Source organism: Lycium barbarum, chromosome 11, assembly GCF_019175385.1.
Source record: "Lycium barbarum isolate Lr01 chromosome 11, ASM1917538v2, whole genome shotgun sequence".
NCBI lineage: Eukaryota > Viridiplantae > Streptophyta > Magnoliopsida > Solanales > Solanaceae > Lycium > Lycium barbarum.
Window position 1 is genome coordinate 104,785,785 of NC_083347.1, and position 18,391 is coordinate 104,804,175.

At 37.0% G+C, this 18,391-nt stretch overlaps 1 protein-coding gene across 6 annotated transcripts; it reads left to right on the top strand.

The window, feature by feature from the left end:
* Positions 1-396: 396 nt before the first annotated feature.
* LOC132620443 (OVARIAN TUMOR DOMAIN-containing deubiquitinating enzyme 7) lies at positions 397-17,765 on the top strand. 6 transcript variants are annotated; one of them, XR_009574911.1, is made up of 13 exons: positions 399-613; positions 1,112-1,218; positions 2,481-2,556; positions 5,006-5,155; positions 5,319-5,380; positions 6,860-6,944; positions 7,052-7,198; positions 7,314-7,434; positions 8,747-8,859; positions 8,993-9,090; positions 9,715-9,857; positions 15,883-15,941; positions 16,961-17,765. XR_009574911.1 is itself a non-coding variant. In XM_060335116.1 (12 exons), the coding sequence occupies exons 1-11, from the start codon at positions 566-568 to the stop codon at positions 9,842-9,844; spliced, it is 1,128 nt and encodes a 375-aa protein (XP_060191099.1). In that variant the 5' UTR covers positions 399-565; the 3' UTR covers positions 9,845-9,857; positions 16,961-17,765. The 6 variants fall into 6 exon arrangements, 5 of the variants coding, with proteins under 5 accessions (XP_060191101.1, XP_060191100.1, XP_060191099.1 ...); XM_060335116.1 differs by lacking the exon at positions 15,883-15,941 and having other exon boundaries at positions 8,756-8,859; XM_060335115.1 differs by lacking the exons at positions 15,883-15,941; positions 16,961-17,765 and adding an exon at positions 12,166-12,581.
* The last annotated feature ends 626 nt before the right edge of the window (positions 17,766-18,391 follow it).

The window sequence follows — 18,391 nt, forward strand, 5'->3', positions numbered from 1 at the left end:
TATTATTTTTTTTAAAATGAATTAAAAAAAAATATGGTACTATTTTTTATATTGGGCCGTGCTAGCAAGGGCTTTCTGTACGTTAAGAAACCATGGGTAACGACCATCCAAACAAGAGGCTAAGAGCCCGTTTGGATTGGCTTATAGCTTAAAGCTGTTTGCAGCTTATAAGCTGAAAAAAATAAGTTGGGTAATCCAACTTATTTTTTTTGGCTTATAAGCTGTTTTCAGCTTAAAAGCTGCTTTAGATAAACTAAGTTAAATAGGTCCAATTATTTTTTTGAGCTTATTTTAAGCATAAAATGACTTTAAGCTGACCAGCCAAACACTCAAAAAAGCTGAAAACAACTTATAAGCCAACTTATAAGCCAATCCAAACGGGCTCTAAGTTTTTGGAGAAGTGTGTTCACATGGCAGGGCCATAAAACAAATTTCCGTAGATGATATATCGACAGACCGTAAACCCCAGTCGCCGCGCGAACCTCGTCACAGACCCAACTGATCTATTTTTTTTTTTTTTGAAGTTTGTGAAATAACCAATTGACGATTTTAAAGAAGAAGAGAAATGGCAAAGACCAAGCATCAAAAATCCAAACCCAACAAACAATCCCATGTACGTTATGTTCCCTTCAATACTAATCTATACTTTTTCCCTTTAGTATTTGTTAATCAAATTTATTTGATGTGTCTAAATGAGATTTTACCACATGTTAATGTCAGTTAACAAATTAATTGGTATATATGATTGAGTGTGCTTCCCAATATCGCCGGTTTGGCCATGCTTTCAAAATCTGTATTATTTTGTTAGTATTGTTTTTCGAAATAGTATTCTGGCGAAGAGTAGCAGTTTGTGTTTAACTAATTTATTTGATTGGAATACAGCACTCTGTGCTTGGTAAATGTTACAGAAGTTCTTCCGGGGAAAATTGTACTTTGTTTTTAACTTCTGAAAAACAGCTTCTGCTACCATTTAAAAAGTCTTATTTTTTCCCTAAAAGCTTGGCCAAACACCGCAACTTTCTCAAATAAGCACTTTTGGCCACACATGCCAGTCTATGTGCTTTTTTGTCTATGTTACTGTCCTTGTGTTGATGCAACGCCGATGTGACAGGCTAAAAAGCACGGAAAGCAGGCTGATATTTCTGAATTTCGAGCTCAGCTTGATGCATTGGGCTTAAAGATTATTCAAGTGACGGCAGATGGAAATTGTTTCTTCAGGTTTGTGCTTAATAAGATTACCCTTTTTCTACATATTGGTCAGTTTATTTGGAGTTGTATCAGAATCAGAATGAATGTGTATGTGAATTCAATGTACATTTATAGTTTTTGGTTTAGAGATGCACAAGACATCATGTGAATCTATATTAAAGTCCCATTTGGTTACCCTTGTATTTCTAAGTATGTCAAATATCCCACATTGTTATGAATCCTGTTATGGACTTGGTAGACCAAGAAAGTAATAACATAGTCAATGATGGACTTGGGCCTGAGGTGAAGTTGAGGCTGAACAAGAGAACTAAACAGCCCAACAATAGAGTGGATTTACTCTGGGATCCGGGTTAAGCAAAGTTAGCACGTTAAAGGGGGCAAGTGGCCTAATGAAGGGGTTGTGTGTATTGTTGAGTGATAAGTTACCCGGACTCTTTGAAAGTGTTGCCGCACCCGTGTCGGATTCTCCAAAAATACACTACTTTTGAAGGGTCCGACACGCACCCGACGACATTTTTGCAGAGTCCGAGTAACTTAGGTTGAGTGAAGTGTCTTATTTCTCTCATCTCCATTCTTAGTCTGAGCTTCTCATTCCCATTCTATCTATCCTTGTATTTTCAATTCAATCTTTCCATTCAATTGTTAGTGTTTGCAGTATTTTACATAATATTAAGTTGAATTGTAATTTCTTTTTCATTGATGAAGTAATTTGTAAACCGGTTCGTTATACACATCGGTTGGGTATGGGTTCTTTGGTCTCTTCATATGGTCTTGGTTTTCGAGCTGATTGGGGTTGTGCCCTTCCTTGTTCTAATAAGAGAGAGGGAAAGATGCTAGGCACACTCTTATTTAAACCTTTCCAATCTCTCTTAGCTCCCAACCCAATTCCAATTCTTCCTCATCTCTTGAGCTAGCTTTTGGGATTGATTTAGGCCCAAGATCCATTTCATATCATGGTATCAGAGCCTGATCCATCCCTTTCACGGTTTACCCGATGTTGGGTGCCCGTTTTATTTTGTCCACTCTTAAGATGTCCGGTCTTGGGCGTGCGGGGATGTGAAATATCCAACATCTGGTGGGTATGGGTTCTTTGGTCTTGGGAAATTCTCACCTTTTAAGCTAGTTTTGAGGTTGAATTAGGCCTAAAGTCCATTTCTTATCAAAGTGATGTATTGATTAGTGAATATGCAGTAAGTTCTTGGGATTTCCATGATACATGTTATAGTAACTGGAGCTGGAATAAAGGCTAATTAATCATCGTGTTTATGCAGGGCATTAGGTGATCAGTTGGAAGGCAATGAGGAGGAGCATGAGAAATATCGGGATATGACTGTAAAATATATCAGGGTATGTGTTTCCTTAGAAGGCTTGATTGTGCTTCAATGTACTATCAGGTGACATGGAATGATTTTCACGCAATCTTGTCCATTGAAGGCAAGATACACTTATGATACGCCCAGGAACGGTTTTTTGTACCTATCATGTTAGTGTTATGTGTATTATGGTTGCGATTATCCTATTGTATGGAAAACATTGGTAGAAGAGGGATATCGGGGTCAAATTAAAATTTTGGATGGATTACTGCATAATTAGCAAAATCTGGAAGTAACAAAGAATAAGAAAGCCTGGAATGCTAGGGATAAGAGGTAGAACAGATTAGAAGGTGTTAAACTTGTACTGAACTAGGTATTCAGACACATGCAATTTCACAACTACTACCAAGGGTTTCATATGAGATCCCGAAAGAGGAAGGGTAAGAGCGGTTTTGGGATTTCAAAGAATAAGGTGATTTATGGTTAACAAATAATATAAGAAGTGCAGTCCAGTCTTATTCTCTAAAGGTTTGCATTTTTCTGTGGTATCTGCATTTGATATGTCGAGACTATATAGTTTAAAAATGTTGGTCACAAGGGATACACTTTCTAAGTTTATTAATATACTCTAAAAAACCTTAATTAAGACAACCAAAAACTCCTGAACAGATGGTAGATCTTTTAGGCTCTTTGTAATCTTCTTTTCCTTTCTCTGTAATTCTCTTTTGGGTTGCCAGCATATCTTTAATGCCGAGGAGTACAACATTACCAATTTCAGAAAAAAAAAAAAAAAAAGACAACCAAAAACCCCTAATTTAGTTGAGGATTGAGGATGTATTCAGCGGGTTCATAATCAATTCAAACTAGTTTGGTTCTGAGGCACAAATGATTGATATGATAGATGGATGTTGGGTAAAAAATATGCAAGGACATAATCTCTAACTGCATTGAGATTCTTAGTCAGATGGGATCAATTACAGTTCTACGAAGGAGATTCCATTTTGACAAGGCGAGACGTAGCAGCTTAGAATCTTAAGTTTCTTCAACGCCTACTGTTTTTATCCCCTTTTCTTTTTCCCCTCTCAAGTATCTACCTTTATTCTCTTCTTTGAGCTTATTTCCCATTATTTCTCACCAAAGTTGCTACCTCCGCCACTCTTCTCTATATTATACTCTGACAAATGCCACATTCTGTCCAGGATGAACTGAACCATGCTTGTGACATTTTTGTCGTATTTTAATATATAGTTCTCTCCTATGACTAATGTGCAGGGTGGGTTGGGGAGAGGGGTGGTGGAATCTCTGTTTGTGGGACCTAATAAAAAAGAAAAACAAAAAAAGCAATAAGATTGGTTTGTTTTGAAGCTTGGGCAGTTGAGCAACTTGCATAATCAATTTGCAATCTTGCAAATTGGCAAAGTAGGCGTACAACCAATTTAATTGGTTATGGTGAGCAGCAAAAACTCTATAAATAGAGAAACTGCTTCCTCATTTCATCACACCGATTCAGAGAGAAATATAGAGAGTTGAGAGCAGTTCACAGGCAGAGATAGAAAATAGTCTATGAAAAAAAAAGAGTGTAATTGGTTTTATAGTGAGGTGTATAAAATAAAGAGGGTGGTTTCTTTTGAATAACAAGGAGCCCAGGTCTTTGTAGCGTGGAGAATGTAATACTCGAGAGGAGCAATACAATACCACTATAGTGAAAAATTTAACACCCTGGGCAGTCTCAAAAGACTACTATGGATTCAAAGAAACAATCCTCTTTATTTTGTACACCTCACTATAACACACCTCACACTCTTTAATTTTGCACAGACTATTTCCAATCTCTGTCTATAACCTGCTCTCAATTCTCTTTATATTTCTCTCTGAATTGGTGTGATGAAATGAGGAAGCACCTTCTCTACTTATGACCTTTATTTTTCTTTCTTTACAAATGGACATTGGTTGGAGTTTTTAGTTCTGTTTAAACTTAGAGTGCAAAATTATTGATTTATTAATTTTTTTGGGACATTTGGTATCAAGTTTTTGAACTAATTATTGTTCTGATAGTCATGATGCTTGTTAGCCAAATGCTCTCTTATATGGAGATATTACTTGTTTTCAGCAAGCTCTTTTGATTCAGAAATGTGTAGTCGTAAATCATAATTACTGGTAAACTCAATTGCAACCTGTTTTAGTTATTAATTTTTATCACAATTCGCACTAGTAGTCAAAGCTGGAATAGATTGAAAATAACCTAGAATTTTTGAGCTGATTGAGGAAAATCGTTCTTTCTTAAAGAACATCCTGTATTTTGAGGAGATGTTGTTGATGTGACTGTGTGGTGAAGTTTAAACATATGATTGTCGATGGCACATGATGAACCGTAGCACAAAACATTACTTTTTTCTTAGTTCTTATATCCTACATCTGCTGTTATGTCATGTTCTCTAGTACTTAGAACACCGAATCTGACTAATAGTGGAGCTATTTAACAGAATAACCGTGATACGTTTGAGCCTTTTATTGAAGATGATGTACCATTTGATGAATATTGTGAGTCCATGGAGAAGGATGGCACTTGGGCTGGACATATGGAACTACAAGCAGCTTCTCTTGTTACTCATACCAATATATGCATTCACCGAGTATGTCTTCTCTCCCTACTTAATCCCTCTGATACGTATAGTCAGTTCTTGATGCTATAGAACACCTAGTTTTTTAAACATCAAAGTTGCTCACTTCATAATGCTCTGACCTGATGTTCAAGGGATCTTAGACTGACTGATTATTTAAATCCAATGTGGACAGCATATGTCACCTCGCTGGTACATACAGAATTTTGACAACCGTGAATCTCGGATGCTTCATCTGTAAGTGTGGAAAGAATATGACATTTTAGTTTTCACTTGCTTATGCTTTTGTATGGTCTTGAACCCCTCCACTGCATGATTTTCTTTAGTTGTTTATCAGGAATGTCTCTTAGCTGGAGAATTGTTGGAGGACTGATACGACTCCTTTTCATTAATACACTTAGATCATTTAGAATTGACATTTGTGGTAGATGAATTTTAATATATTAGCTGTTGGAGAATAAAAGACCTCTATGTGGAATAGACAAGCTAGCACTTTAGTGAACTTAAAAGTTGTTTTATTTTGTTCTGGGTTTACTTTCTCTGGGACCAGTCTAAATTTTGTATATTCTAACTACATCCATATAGAGTAAAAAGAGGATCTCATGGTCGTAATTTATAATTTAACTGAACGAGGATGAGCACGTTCGCTATGGTGCTAATCTATGATATGCGCCAATGCTTGATATCTAGTTCTATCTCCTCTTTCTTGAAGCTTCTGTTCTGTCAAAGACCCAGCTGAATGTTGCAACCTTGTTCCTCCATTAGTACTCTCCTCTCCTAGTTGTTCTCATGCTTACTGTTTATTTCTTCACTTCAGAGTCTTCGTTTGTTTTGTTTTGGGGTGGGGGGGTGGGGAGTAGATGGCGGAATTCTCGTTTCGCCTGGTAAAAAGGAGCTTTATGGAGATCATTCTCTTTTAGCTATTACAAGCGTTCTGTAAAAGTTCATGACAAGTGATGTAATTTTTCCAAGTACTTGATCCTGCTACCTGGATATCTCCGTCTCTCCCTCTCCTTTCTTGTGCATGCACACAGGTGTTGCTTGCAGTAAGGGAATCGGAGAAAACCAAGAAACTCATTTTAAATACTACTTTTTTTCCCTTACTTTTTCTTAATCTGTGTTTGGCTGTTTGCTTTGCTTTTCAAGTAGTTGTAAAGTTCACAACATTCTATCTCTTTGGTTGTTTGGGGGATTTAAGGTTATTATTCAGTACCCCTTCTTTTCTCTTGTTCCAAGGCAAGACTTAAACCCTATATGGATAGACATGGTCTTGCAAAATAGCTGACAGTTCAAGTTTTATAAGCAGCTTGGACACCCTTCCCTCCTCGTTTGTTTCTCCTCAACATTAATGTCTCTTTCTTTCTCCATTGTGGAGTGTCCGGTGTGTCTAGCTTTTTGCTGTACCGGCGATTGACAGACTGTTTTGGTCCATTTCATTAAATAACAAAGGACACTTCCAGATCATGTAGAGGCTAACCTCCACTTCGTATTTGTTAATAAATAATTGATTATTAGCAGCACAAATGATTATAGTGGTGGCCTCTTCAACCCTCTGAGATAATTGGTTGTCTACTGAAACAAGAGCCACTTATTTGGGTTAAAAAGGAACATCCTTTGGCTTTTCTTCTGTGCTTCTTTTCCCCTTCATCCATTACTTCTTGGCCCCTTCATCTATTTTTCACACATTTGTTTACTGACTTTTTAATTTACTGTCAGTTCATATCATGACGGAGAGCATTACAATAGCATCCGGCTGAAGGAAGACTCTTGCACTGGACCAGCTAGCCCAATTATTATCAAGGTTTACAGCATTTCAAGTTTTCGTATTTATTGTGAAGGATTAGCAATATTATAACAATAAGTTGGGATTTCTTGCAAGAATTCTAATAACCTTCAGTTATTTAAAAGGCTGATGCTGATCTTTCAGCAAAATCTCGTGAAGTTATAGCTGCTGCCAAGTCTAAGGGAGACACTGGTAGGAATATTGTTCAAGTAGGATCGGTCAAAGTGGTTATGGCTGGAAGTGGGTGTGATGACAGAGAAAAAGTGAAACAGGTCATTTGCCAATAGCTCTGTCCTTGTTCGATGATGTGGAACTTGTTGAGCATTGAAAGAAACCTACATATCTCTGTACTTGATATCTGTTTCTTATTTATCTGTTCTTCTCTAGGTTTTACAACAAGTTGGTGGTGATGTTGATGCTGCATTAGAATTTCTAATTGCAGAACAAGGATCCGAGGACCAGTTAAATGCAAATGATAACATTTCTTGTCTGGCAAGCACTCCACAAGGTAATGGCCTGTCAGTTCTTTTCCACTTGCTTTTAAAGTGATTATGCCTATTTCATCTCGCTGAGACTGCAGTCATGGTAAATTCTGGTTTTCATAATCATCAGGGACTCCCAAGCTCATGAGTTTTTGACAAATGAAAATAGAAACAGGATGGCTTGTTATTCGTGTCAACCTTTTGCATATGTAGATATTCAAATTTTAATGAACTTCATTGGAGAAATACGGACTTCTGTCCATATGGTAGTGGGTTGCCCAGGATTAACAGTGAAACATCTTTGGTGACACATTTTCCTTTTCCTCATTTTCTCTACTTCTATTGGGTTTGAGTTTTGAGGCCTATTCATCTTATCCAAGTTCACTAACCTAGTTTAAATTTATAGATTTTGTAGCTATGCGAGTAATACTCGAACTTAACTTCAGGATTAGAAATAATAGAAAGAAGTTTAAAAAATTGTGGTCGAGGAGGAACTTGTTTAACTCTTCAAATAGTAACTAGTTCGAACAAAAGGTTGATAATATGTAGTCAGAATTTTACTTTGTAGGAGTTACAGAACCATTCATTTTACTTCATGCTTTGCTGGTTGACTTTCTTGACCTAATTGAAAAAGCCAAAACAAGTTTCCCCTTTCTTTCTCTTCTTCACCTCTTCCTACTGCTATGAGAAATCCGTCTGCATGAGAAGGAAGCTAGATGTGTCCATCCTAGATAGTGAGAGCTGTGGGATTTAGGTAGAAAGCTTTTTCTCCTATACACTCTGTAATGTTTGACATGCTATCATTGTCCCTTTTTGGGGTTGCCTAAATGCATAGTAGGAGGCAAAATACATTTTTGATACCTTGTGTTCTAGATATGAAGATGAAGTATTCTTTTTCATCCAGCTGTCATTATTGTCATAACTTTTTTAGGTGGATACTCTTTCTACGTGCTCTTTGATAATGGTTCTCACTCTGGGGAACCCATCCTTCTCATGCTTTTGTGCTCAGTGAGCTGATGTGTATTCTTAGCCCAGGCTCTGTAAAGGTGACCCCTTTCCATTCACCAGTTACTCCAGCAATATTTAGGGCTTGCTGGGTTGGGAAGAAACACCTTTATATTATGAAATCCACTTAATGCTACCAGAATTTGTCAGAGAGAGAGAAAGAGGTCACAAGTTTTTGTTGTGTCCATTAATTGATAGGCAAGATACATTCCCATAAACAAACACTTGGAAGTACCTTTCTATTGCGTCTATCATGGACGCGGAAACTGGTATAGTTTTTTCTTTACTTTTGGTGCCAGCACTTTGTCTTCTCAACCTTTTCATTCTTTCTAGGGTCTCCAGGAGAGCATGATACCAAATCTGGAGACTCACCTTGTGAAAAAGGTTCCTCTGACTGTAGTGCAAAAGGAGCTTCTGATAAACATACCTCCCAGGAAGATGAAAAGGTAAACAACCTGAATTCTTTTGTATCTTTTTAAAATATGTGTTGATTTTTTTCTTTTGTTCATATCTAATTGGAAACTTGACTTGGATTTAGTTATTAAGACCATCAAAACTTCATCTTCTTTGATGCTGTAGAAAATTCCAAGAAATAAGGCCTGTCCCTGTGGTTCAAAGAAGAAATACAAGTCTTGCTGTGGATCAGTTGCTGGGAAGCAACCCACTAGCTATACAGTGTATGGTTGTCACAGACTACCTTTGTTTTTGGTTATTCCTGAGTGTTTGTTGAAGCCTCATTGATCTTGTTAATTTGTTTTTGCGGTAATTGTTTTTCTACAGCTTAATGCCATTAGCTTGTTGTAACTTATGGGATGCTATTAGAGTTCTGCTTGTTCTATGCATGGGTTTATCTTCTTCTACTATGCATATGTTTGGACTAGATTGTATTTGGAATAAAGTCTACAAGGATATCTTGGAGAGCTATCGATATGAAAATTTGAAATTGTGTTCTCTAAGCCCTAAGGTGATTCGTGCATGAAGGACATATTTTGCTTGTGAATTGTAAATATGGCTTCTAGCACAGCCTCTGTGCTAAAGATATATAAGTGGATTAGTGGGCTCTCCATATTATGAAGTTTGACAGCACAAGTATGGCAATATAGCGATAAATTGAAGAGACACATTATCTATCTTTCCACCCGTTTTCTTTGGATTAAATTCAGAAAAATCCCCTATATATTGTTGGGTTTGAAGTAAATATAATCAACTGCAGCATCTTCTGTTTCCTAATTAACTTAATGTTCTGGGCACTTGGATTTCCGTTTCTCTTTATTTTCTCATGCAATGGTATATTTTTTCAGCAACCATACAATGGATTATGGAAAGGGTCGGAGAGACAAAAAGCAAGGCAAGAAAGTTCCACCTGTCAATGTTACGAGTTCAAAACAATCTGATGCAAGGCCACCCGACATGGGCGCGCTTTGTATATAGTCAGTATTTTGAGGTACTTTCTGGCTATAATTAATTCTGTCCATGCTCTATTACTTCGACATTCTTTTTATTTTTATGGCCACTGATCAGGATTCGGTTTATGCGGCATATAGCTTTAAAAATTGAGGCAACACTGGTTATCCTGATTGTTGAATTTTTTGGTTGATTCCCTAGCTAGTTTTGTCAATTAGCACAACATTATTTGCAAATAGCATGGATCATGAAATCTCGTCTTGTATACTGTTGGTTAATTAATGCATAACTATGGAAAAATGCTGACTCAAAGCAGATCCTGGTGTTAACCCATGGTCATTGGGAGCTTCTCTATATTGAAGGGGAGGGAGGAAAGGGGAGAGGAGCGAGGTGGGAGGAAACCTGATGACCCAAAAATTTGACGAGCGGTTGGTGTGTAGATAATTCCTGCTCGTACTTTGTGAAATTCTAGTACAAATATTGATATCGTCCCATAGAGATTGGGAACTCTATGCTACGGACTAATAATATTTTGACTACTATTTGAGAGAATCAAATTGATGCAAGGAGAGTGTTTTGAAATTTAAGTTACTTAAATCGAAAAAAACCCACTTCCGGAAGATTTATATTTAAAAAGAGTTGGGAATCATGGAATTCACTTGATAATATTACTAAAATCTCAACTTTTACATGTATTTCTCTTTAGAATAATTGCTTATTGGTTATACAAGTATATTTGGCTCACTTAGAAATAATCAATTAATAACACTCCGTGAGGTTATGTAAATAAATTGATATAGACCGAGTGACGATTAAACATAAATAATGTTCTTTCCTGAAAGGTGCTGAAAGATAGTAAAAACCTCTTGCCATTATTTTAACTGCAAATCAATAATCTTGCCTGCAACAGTTTCTCCGTGAGAATTAAAACGGAAGCAAGCAAGATTAAAGAAGTGGAATGGTAGATCAATAAAAATCACTCACTCTACTATTTTACCCATTAGTTATCATATATTAATTTTGGTTCGTGAGAATTACAAAATTAATATAAAAATAACTTAGAGAGAGGATAGAGAGATGTGATAATAATAATTAATAAAAACTACCATTCTAGCACCATATAAGAAATGGAAATCAAAAGCTTCAGGTCAAGCATGTATTTAAATTGAGATTATATTATAAATATATCAAGCTTAATCAACTATCCCAACAAAAAGAGATTACTCCATTAAGGAGTATTTAAATCTCACAAAAGAAAGGAATTCTAGAATGTTGTCAATATTCTTAGAAAATCTGAAAATTACAAGGAGAAATGGAAATAGATAAAAGAGAAGGGAAGACCAAAGCTAGAGAAAAGTGGCTATTTTGCAACTCCCATCTTGTGACAATCATAAGAAAGAACTAATAACTTGGAGTGGAACACAACTCTTTTGAAGTCACTATTAAACTTAATCACTACTATTGAAATAAACAAGTAATGTCTATTACCTTCTATTAATCCAACAAAACACTTAAGCATTTCTAGTTCATGTACACCGCAATTTGATGCCATATCCCAAAGTCACAGTGTTGATATTTGCAGATCTTCCTTATATAAGAAGAATATCAATAAGTGTTTCAATAGTTCATGTGATGTAGTTTCTCACCTTTACATATAACCTTTTAATTTAAGAAGTTACCTCCCGATGCTTCAATATAATGGAGGATTGACGCATCGGGTATGTATTTGTTCCTTTCTTTCTCATGATCAATATCTTCTCCAAGACAAAGCCAAAACATTTAGTATACATTTATTAACTCAAAAGTTAAAGACCACTAATACTTGAAACATAATATTCACATTAACTTAGAAGTTAGCTATTTACATGCCAACGTTATTTAAACGTTGACCACTCTTATCGCTGGCACCAACAAAAGCTTATACCTGCCAGCAAGCGGTTCTTTAACGTTCAAATTCTTCACAGCTAACACCAACAATACCAATAAAAACTTTTCCCCGTTAGCTGGATAGCAACTTGATCCTAGATAATATAAACAGAGACTTATACCTACCAACTATATCGTTAAACAACAATAGATAATAAAATATCAATAGCAGCTATTTCCATTGGTTCAAAAGCACTTAATTCTCTCCTCACTGAAACAATTCATTCTCCCGAATGAACTATGTCGCTAAAGGGATGCTTACTCTTTTCATTAATCTTCATCAACCAAGTGAACCTCTTCCTCTACATTAGAGGAAACATGTCCCTGTTTTACAATTTGTTTCTCTCCAGCAACTTCTCTTGCTTTTTTTGCTTTGTTACTTGATTGTCCAGCTTCATTTATCATTGGTGCATCATTGCTAGGTGGAAAAATATTGTAAAGGTCACCAAAAGTTGTGATTTGATCAAGATCAGGCAATCTACTGAAAATATTGCTAATTTTAGTTGACAATGGATCTGACATGTTTGGTTCAGCAGGGGGTGGTGGTGGCTGGTTTGATTCATCAACTACTGGTGGCGGTTGGTTTAAAAGTTCAACAATGTTAAAAAGTTGTGGAATAGGAGTAAGAGAGGATCTTCCTATACAAGTGCGGGAAAAATTGGCGCAGATTGAGAAATCCCCAAAGTATTCCCATAGTACGCATCATGTTGGAGAAGTCACAAATAATACTAGAATTATACACTGTCTTGCATCGGGATTGTTCAAGACTAGTCGATGCAACCCTCGCTCTACTTTTCCTGTTTCTCACTCTTACACATATAAGATTCATCATTAGTGACCAAGGGTCGAAGCAATTTCTACTGTTAGAATATGAATAGGAATAGGATTTCTATATGGTATCCTACTTGGAAAAAGATTGGGATATAGTGCCTATAAATAGGAATCGATGTAATGTGGTAAAGACACAAGTTCAATAATAATTTCTCTCATAATTTCTCACATGGTATCAGAGCCATAATCACTGTGCAATTTAACAGTGATATCCGGTGGGAAAAAAGGCACTGTGCAATTTCCGGTGCAACTATCTCTGTTTCCGTTGGTGTTGTGCAAAATCCAACACCACCACAAGGTCCAACAATCTCCGGCGACCAAAGCCCAGTAACCATCACCTTGCAACAAGTCTTCCACGCGCGGCCCAGAACTCCGACGAGATCTTACGCACTGGCACGTGAGCCCTTCTCCGACCAGATTCCGGCGATATTTTTTCTTGGCTTGTGCTCGCCCCTCTGTATCGAACCTACCCCCGTAATATTTTTTCCTGATTCCGAGGAATCTCCGGAGATCAGATCTACTTTTTCTAGTGACAGGACTATTTTTTCCCAGATCCGATTGCAAGTTTTGATTTTTCTGAATTCTGGCAATTTAATTTTTCAGATTTTAGGCTACAAACTTCAGATCTCACAAGATGTCTTCCGGATCTGATATTTTTTGCTCAAAAAACACGGGAATTGGAAATTCAAGTCCTATGATTTCTTCAGAACTCTTAATGAGGAGATCCAAAAACCTAACATCACAGTCTTTGAAGAATCGACGAGGAGGTCGGTTTGGAAGATCTCAACTTAAGTGTAGTTATTGTAATAGGCTTGGACACACTCGTGAAGTATACAGATCTCGACCTAAGTGTAGTTATTATAATAGGTTTGGACACACTCGTGAAGTATGCTATTCTCTGCATGGTCGTCCACCCAAGAATGCTCATGTTGCTCAGACTGCCACTACAGGTAATCAACAGGTTTATTTATCCAAAGAAGAATATAATGAGTGTCTTCAGTATCGAGCAAGTAACCAGACATCTCCACAAGTTACCTTAATCGCACAATCTAATACCCTTGGATCGTGGGTTGTAGACTCCGGAGCTTCTGATCATATTTTTGGTGATAAATCACTTTTGTTGAATATTGATTATTCACCGTCTCTTCCCACTATTACTTTAGCCAATGGGATCCAAAAGCAAAAGGAGTTGGACAAGCTAATCCCATATCCTCTGTCACTCTAAATTCTGTTCTTTATGTCCCTGGTTGTCCTTTTAATCTTGCATCCGTCAGTCGTTTGACTCGTGCCTTAAATTGTGCCATAATATTTCTTGTGCAGGACCGCAGTATGGGACAAACGATTGGCGTAGGATATGAATTACAAGGCCTTTACTACCTTATCTCTACTCCTAATTCCTCCGTAGCAGGTCTAGTTACGGATCCTCCAGACTTAATTCACGAACGATTAGGACATCCGAGTTTGTTCAAGCTACAAAAGATGGTGCCTAGTTTGTCTAGTCTGTCCAAATTAGACTGAGACTCATGTCAACTTTGGAAACACACTCGTACTATATTTCCACGTAGTGTTAAGAGTCGTGGAGTCTATTTTTTCCTTAGCCCATTATGATATTTGGGGTCCTAGTAGAGTCTGTTCAACCTTAGGATTTCGTCATTTTGTTAGTATCATCGATGGTTATTCAAGATGTACTTGGATTTTCTTAATGAAAGATCGTTCTAAGTTGTTTTTTATATTCTCGAGTTTTTGTGCTGAATACAAAATCAATTTGGTGTCTCTATTCGTACATTTCATAGTGATAATGCCTTGGAATATTTGTCCTCCCAGTTTTAGCAATTTATGACTCACCAAGGAATTATTCATCGGCCACCTTGTCCATACACTCCTCAGTAAAATGGGGTAGCAGAGAGGAAGAATAGACACCTCATTGAGACTGCTCGCACTTTTTTCATTTAGTCTTATGTTCCGCTGCGTTTTTGGGGTGATGCAGTTCCCACATCTTGCTATTTAATTAATCGGATGCCGTCATCTTCCATTCAGAATCAAATTCCTTATTCGGTAGTGTTTCCTTAGTCACCCCTATACACTCTTCCCCTTCGTGTCTTTGGGAGCACGTGTTGTGTTTATAACATGACCCCTGGTAAAGATAAATTAGCCCATCGTGCTCTCAAATGTGTCTTTCTTAGTTATTCTCGGGTTCAAAAGGGGTATCGTTGCTACTCCCCTGATCTTCATCGGTACCTTATGTCAGCTGATGTCACATTCTTTGAGTCCCGACCTTACTTTACATCTTCTTCTGATCATTCTGACATATCTGAGGTCTTAGCTATACCAACTTTTGAGGAATCTACTATTACTTCTACATTTCAATCCACAGCGCCATCTGTCTTACCCATGCCCATTTTTGAAGAATTTACAGTTACATCTACGTCTCCACCCACATCGTCGCCAATTCTGACTTATCATCGTCGTCCACGTCCAGCATCAGGCCCAGATGATTCATGTCTTGCACTGGACCCTGCCCCTATTGCGGACTTGTCTCCTACTAATCAATATACGATTCACTCGTAATACTAACCCCCATTATACCCTTTTAAGTTATCATCGTCTGTCGTCATCCCATTATGCCTTTTTATCATTATTGTCCTCTGTCTCCGTCCATAAGTCTACAGGTGAAGCACTTTCTCATCCAGGATGGCGACAGGCTATAATTTACGAGATTTCTTCCTTACATGCGAGTGGTACTTGGGAGCTTGTTCCTCTTCCTTCAGGTAATCTACTGTCGGTTGTTGTTGGGTTTATGCAGTCAAAGTTGGTCCGGACGGCCAAGTTGATCGGCTTAAGGCTCGTCTTGTTGCAAAAGGGTATACGTAGATATTTGGGTTTGATTACAGTGATACTTTCTCTCCCATGGCTAAAATAGCGTTTTTTCGTCTTTTTCTATCCATGGCTATTGTCCGCCATTGGCCTCTTTATCAGTTGGACATTCAGAATGCTTTTCTCCATGGTGATCTTGAGGAGGAAGTCTATATGGAGCAACAACCTGGTTTTGTTGCTCAGGGGGAGTCTAATCTGGTGTGTCGATTGCGTCGATCACTTATGGTCGGAAAGAGTCTCCTAGAGCATGGTTTGGTCAATTCAGCACAGTAATTCAGGAGTTTGGCACGACTTGCAGTGAAGCAGATCACACTGTGTTTTATCCACAATCTGCTCCAGATTTGTGTATTTATTTGGTGGTTTATGTTGACGATATCGTTATAACTAGCAATAATCAAGATGGTATCACTAATTTAAAGCAACATCTCTTTCAGCATTTCCAGACTAAAGATCTCGGTAGACTGAAGTATTTTCTAGGCAACGTCCAGGGCAGGTATTGTTATTTCGCAACGCTAGTATGCCTTAAGACATTCTGAGGTATTAGTTATGCAGGGTTTAGTTATGCATAAATTATTTCTTTGAATGTTGGTTTGTTATATTAAAAGTTAATACGTATTATGTACTTTTTAAATTTAAAATATTTGTTTACAATTATAATTAATATTTTATTTTTTTACAAAATATTATATTAAAAATTATACAAAAGTATTGTTTAGAAAAGGAAAATATTTAAGTGGGAAGTGATAAGGATACTATTGTCAATTGAACTTTATTCTTAACCAGCTACCAAATGACCCCTTGGGGCATCATAGAGACAAAAGAGTTTCCATTGTATATACTGCTTTTTGTACTTCCTGTATGTCCAAGTTAATTGAAAAATAATCTATTAGTCCATCGTTGGACCTCTTTATCATAAAGTAGCAGCTGTTCTAGTTCCTGATCAATGAAATTACACAAACTGAGAAGACATTCAGTGTGAAATGGACAGTTATGAATGGGATTTATGTACCTTTTGAGTATAATAATTGAAATAACATGAGGATATAGTCTAGGTATGAATAATCTATGGGAACATTTCTCGGGGATTTCGTGGTTATCAAAAAAAAGAATATAGAAACATTTTTTCTGTCTCATCTTGGTACCTAAGCAGGCTTTGTATCAGAACAAAGTTTATCAAAGAGGCAATGTAAGCACATTTCAGGTCAAAAAGTTGACATTGAGTCGATTCACCCTCTAAAGGTTGTCAATGCAGTCATCAGTTCTTAATGTTTCCTCTTTTCCCTGAGCTTTGCTCAATAGTTTTACTTGTGTAGGAGGAGGAGAGAAATAAAATGTCACTGTCACAGGTGCAGATCGAAACTGATAGCATCTGTCTGTGTTTGGGTTAAACCAGTGCTAGTATATATTTCTTTCATCCAAATCATCCCGTTGATATTGTAGCTAGTTTAGTAACTTGTTCATTAGATATATCAGGCCTATACTCACTGTTTTCAAACAAATAATACTGTGTAGGTTTTCCATGTTCATACTCTCTTCTCCTCTGCAATAGAATATGGATTGGATGTACATCTTTCCTATGGGTGGCTCTCAAACATGATCTGGAGGCTTGATCTCCTAAAGTACCGTACTTCCTATTTCATTGTTGCTGATTGAACTGTATTCTGCTTTGGAGGACCATAAGATGCTACAGTGGGTTGTGATCCAAGGACTTGATTCATTGGAAGTGAGAGAACGTAGCTGTGAGGATCCAAGAGGAATTTGAATCAACTGATTATTGATTTGTGAGGAATGGACTTCCGTTCATGTTTGGGTTTACCTCGGTATTGGATGGTGCAACTTGCGGATCCTATTTTACACTCTTCAACACATGTGGTTTCCGGTCCTATCTTAATTACTCAGTTCCTTTGGTTGTTTGGAGTGAGAAGCGAAATCATTTTGGAGAACAGTGGACTTACACAACAAAATCCAGCATTTTATACTGAGGTATTGAACTAAAAGAAATATGTGAGTATTGGAGAAATCAAATTGGTTGCAAGTCGAACGCTTGTTGGTGCCTTAACAGCAGTTTTCCCCGTCATAGACTGGTCATATTGTTAGCTTTTAAATGGCGTCAATTTTTTTTTTTTTAAAACTTTTGTTATGTTCAAGTTTTGCTTTAAATATAGGGAACTTGGAATGTTTCCTTCAAGTCATTGGTGTAGTTGAAGTTATTTCAACATAGTATATCCTCCGATATCCACGTTTCTTAGGATTTATATTGTACATCGACGGTCTAATTGATTTTCACTATCAATGTAACTTTACTTGTGATGGATCACTTCACTTGCTATAAAAAATTTACCTATAGCTAGCTGTTAAGTGATCTATTAACTACCAGTATTATCTTAGTTAAACTCATATTTCAGACGCTTAGTAGTTAATGTCTGTAATGTGATGATTGATCTGTTGTCTACCACTTGTTTCATGGAACAAATTTGTCCTTTCAAAGCCTTGTTTACTTATGTTACAAGCTCATTTAGCATCCACAGGTATCTTGTGTTTTTATTATACAAAATTGTTGGTTCGAAGGCATCAGGTTCACATTCGATTTTAATAGTTTCACGGGTTAATTGAAATGGTGATGTTTACTGAACTTGCGCAAATTTTTACACAAACGAGAAGTACACTCTGTCAGTAATGGCGGAGCCAGGATTTTCACTAAGGGGATTAAAAAATATAAAGGAGTAAATAAAAGAAGAAGCTAAGGGGGTTCAATATCTATATATTTACATAAAAAATAATTTTAACCTTGTATATGCAGGGTAATTTTTCGTTGAAGTGGGTTGGGGTGAACCCCCTAGCCACCACCTGACTCCGCCCCTGCTGTCAGTGATATATTGGATATTGTATTTGTATTTTTAAATTAGTTTATAATAATGGTAAAAACTTATCGACACCTAGTGT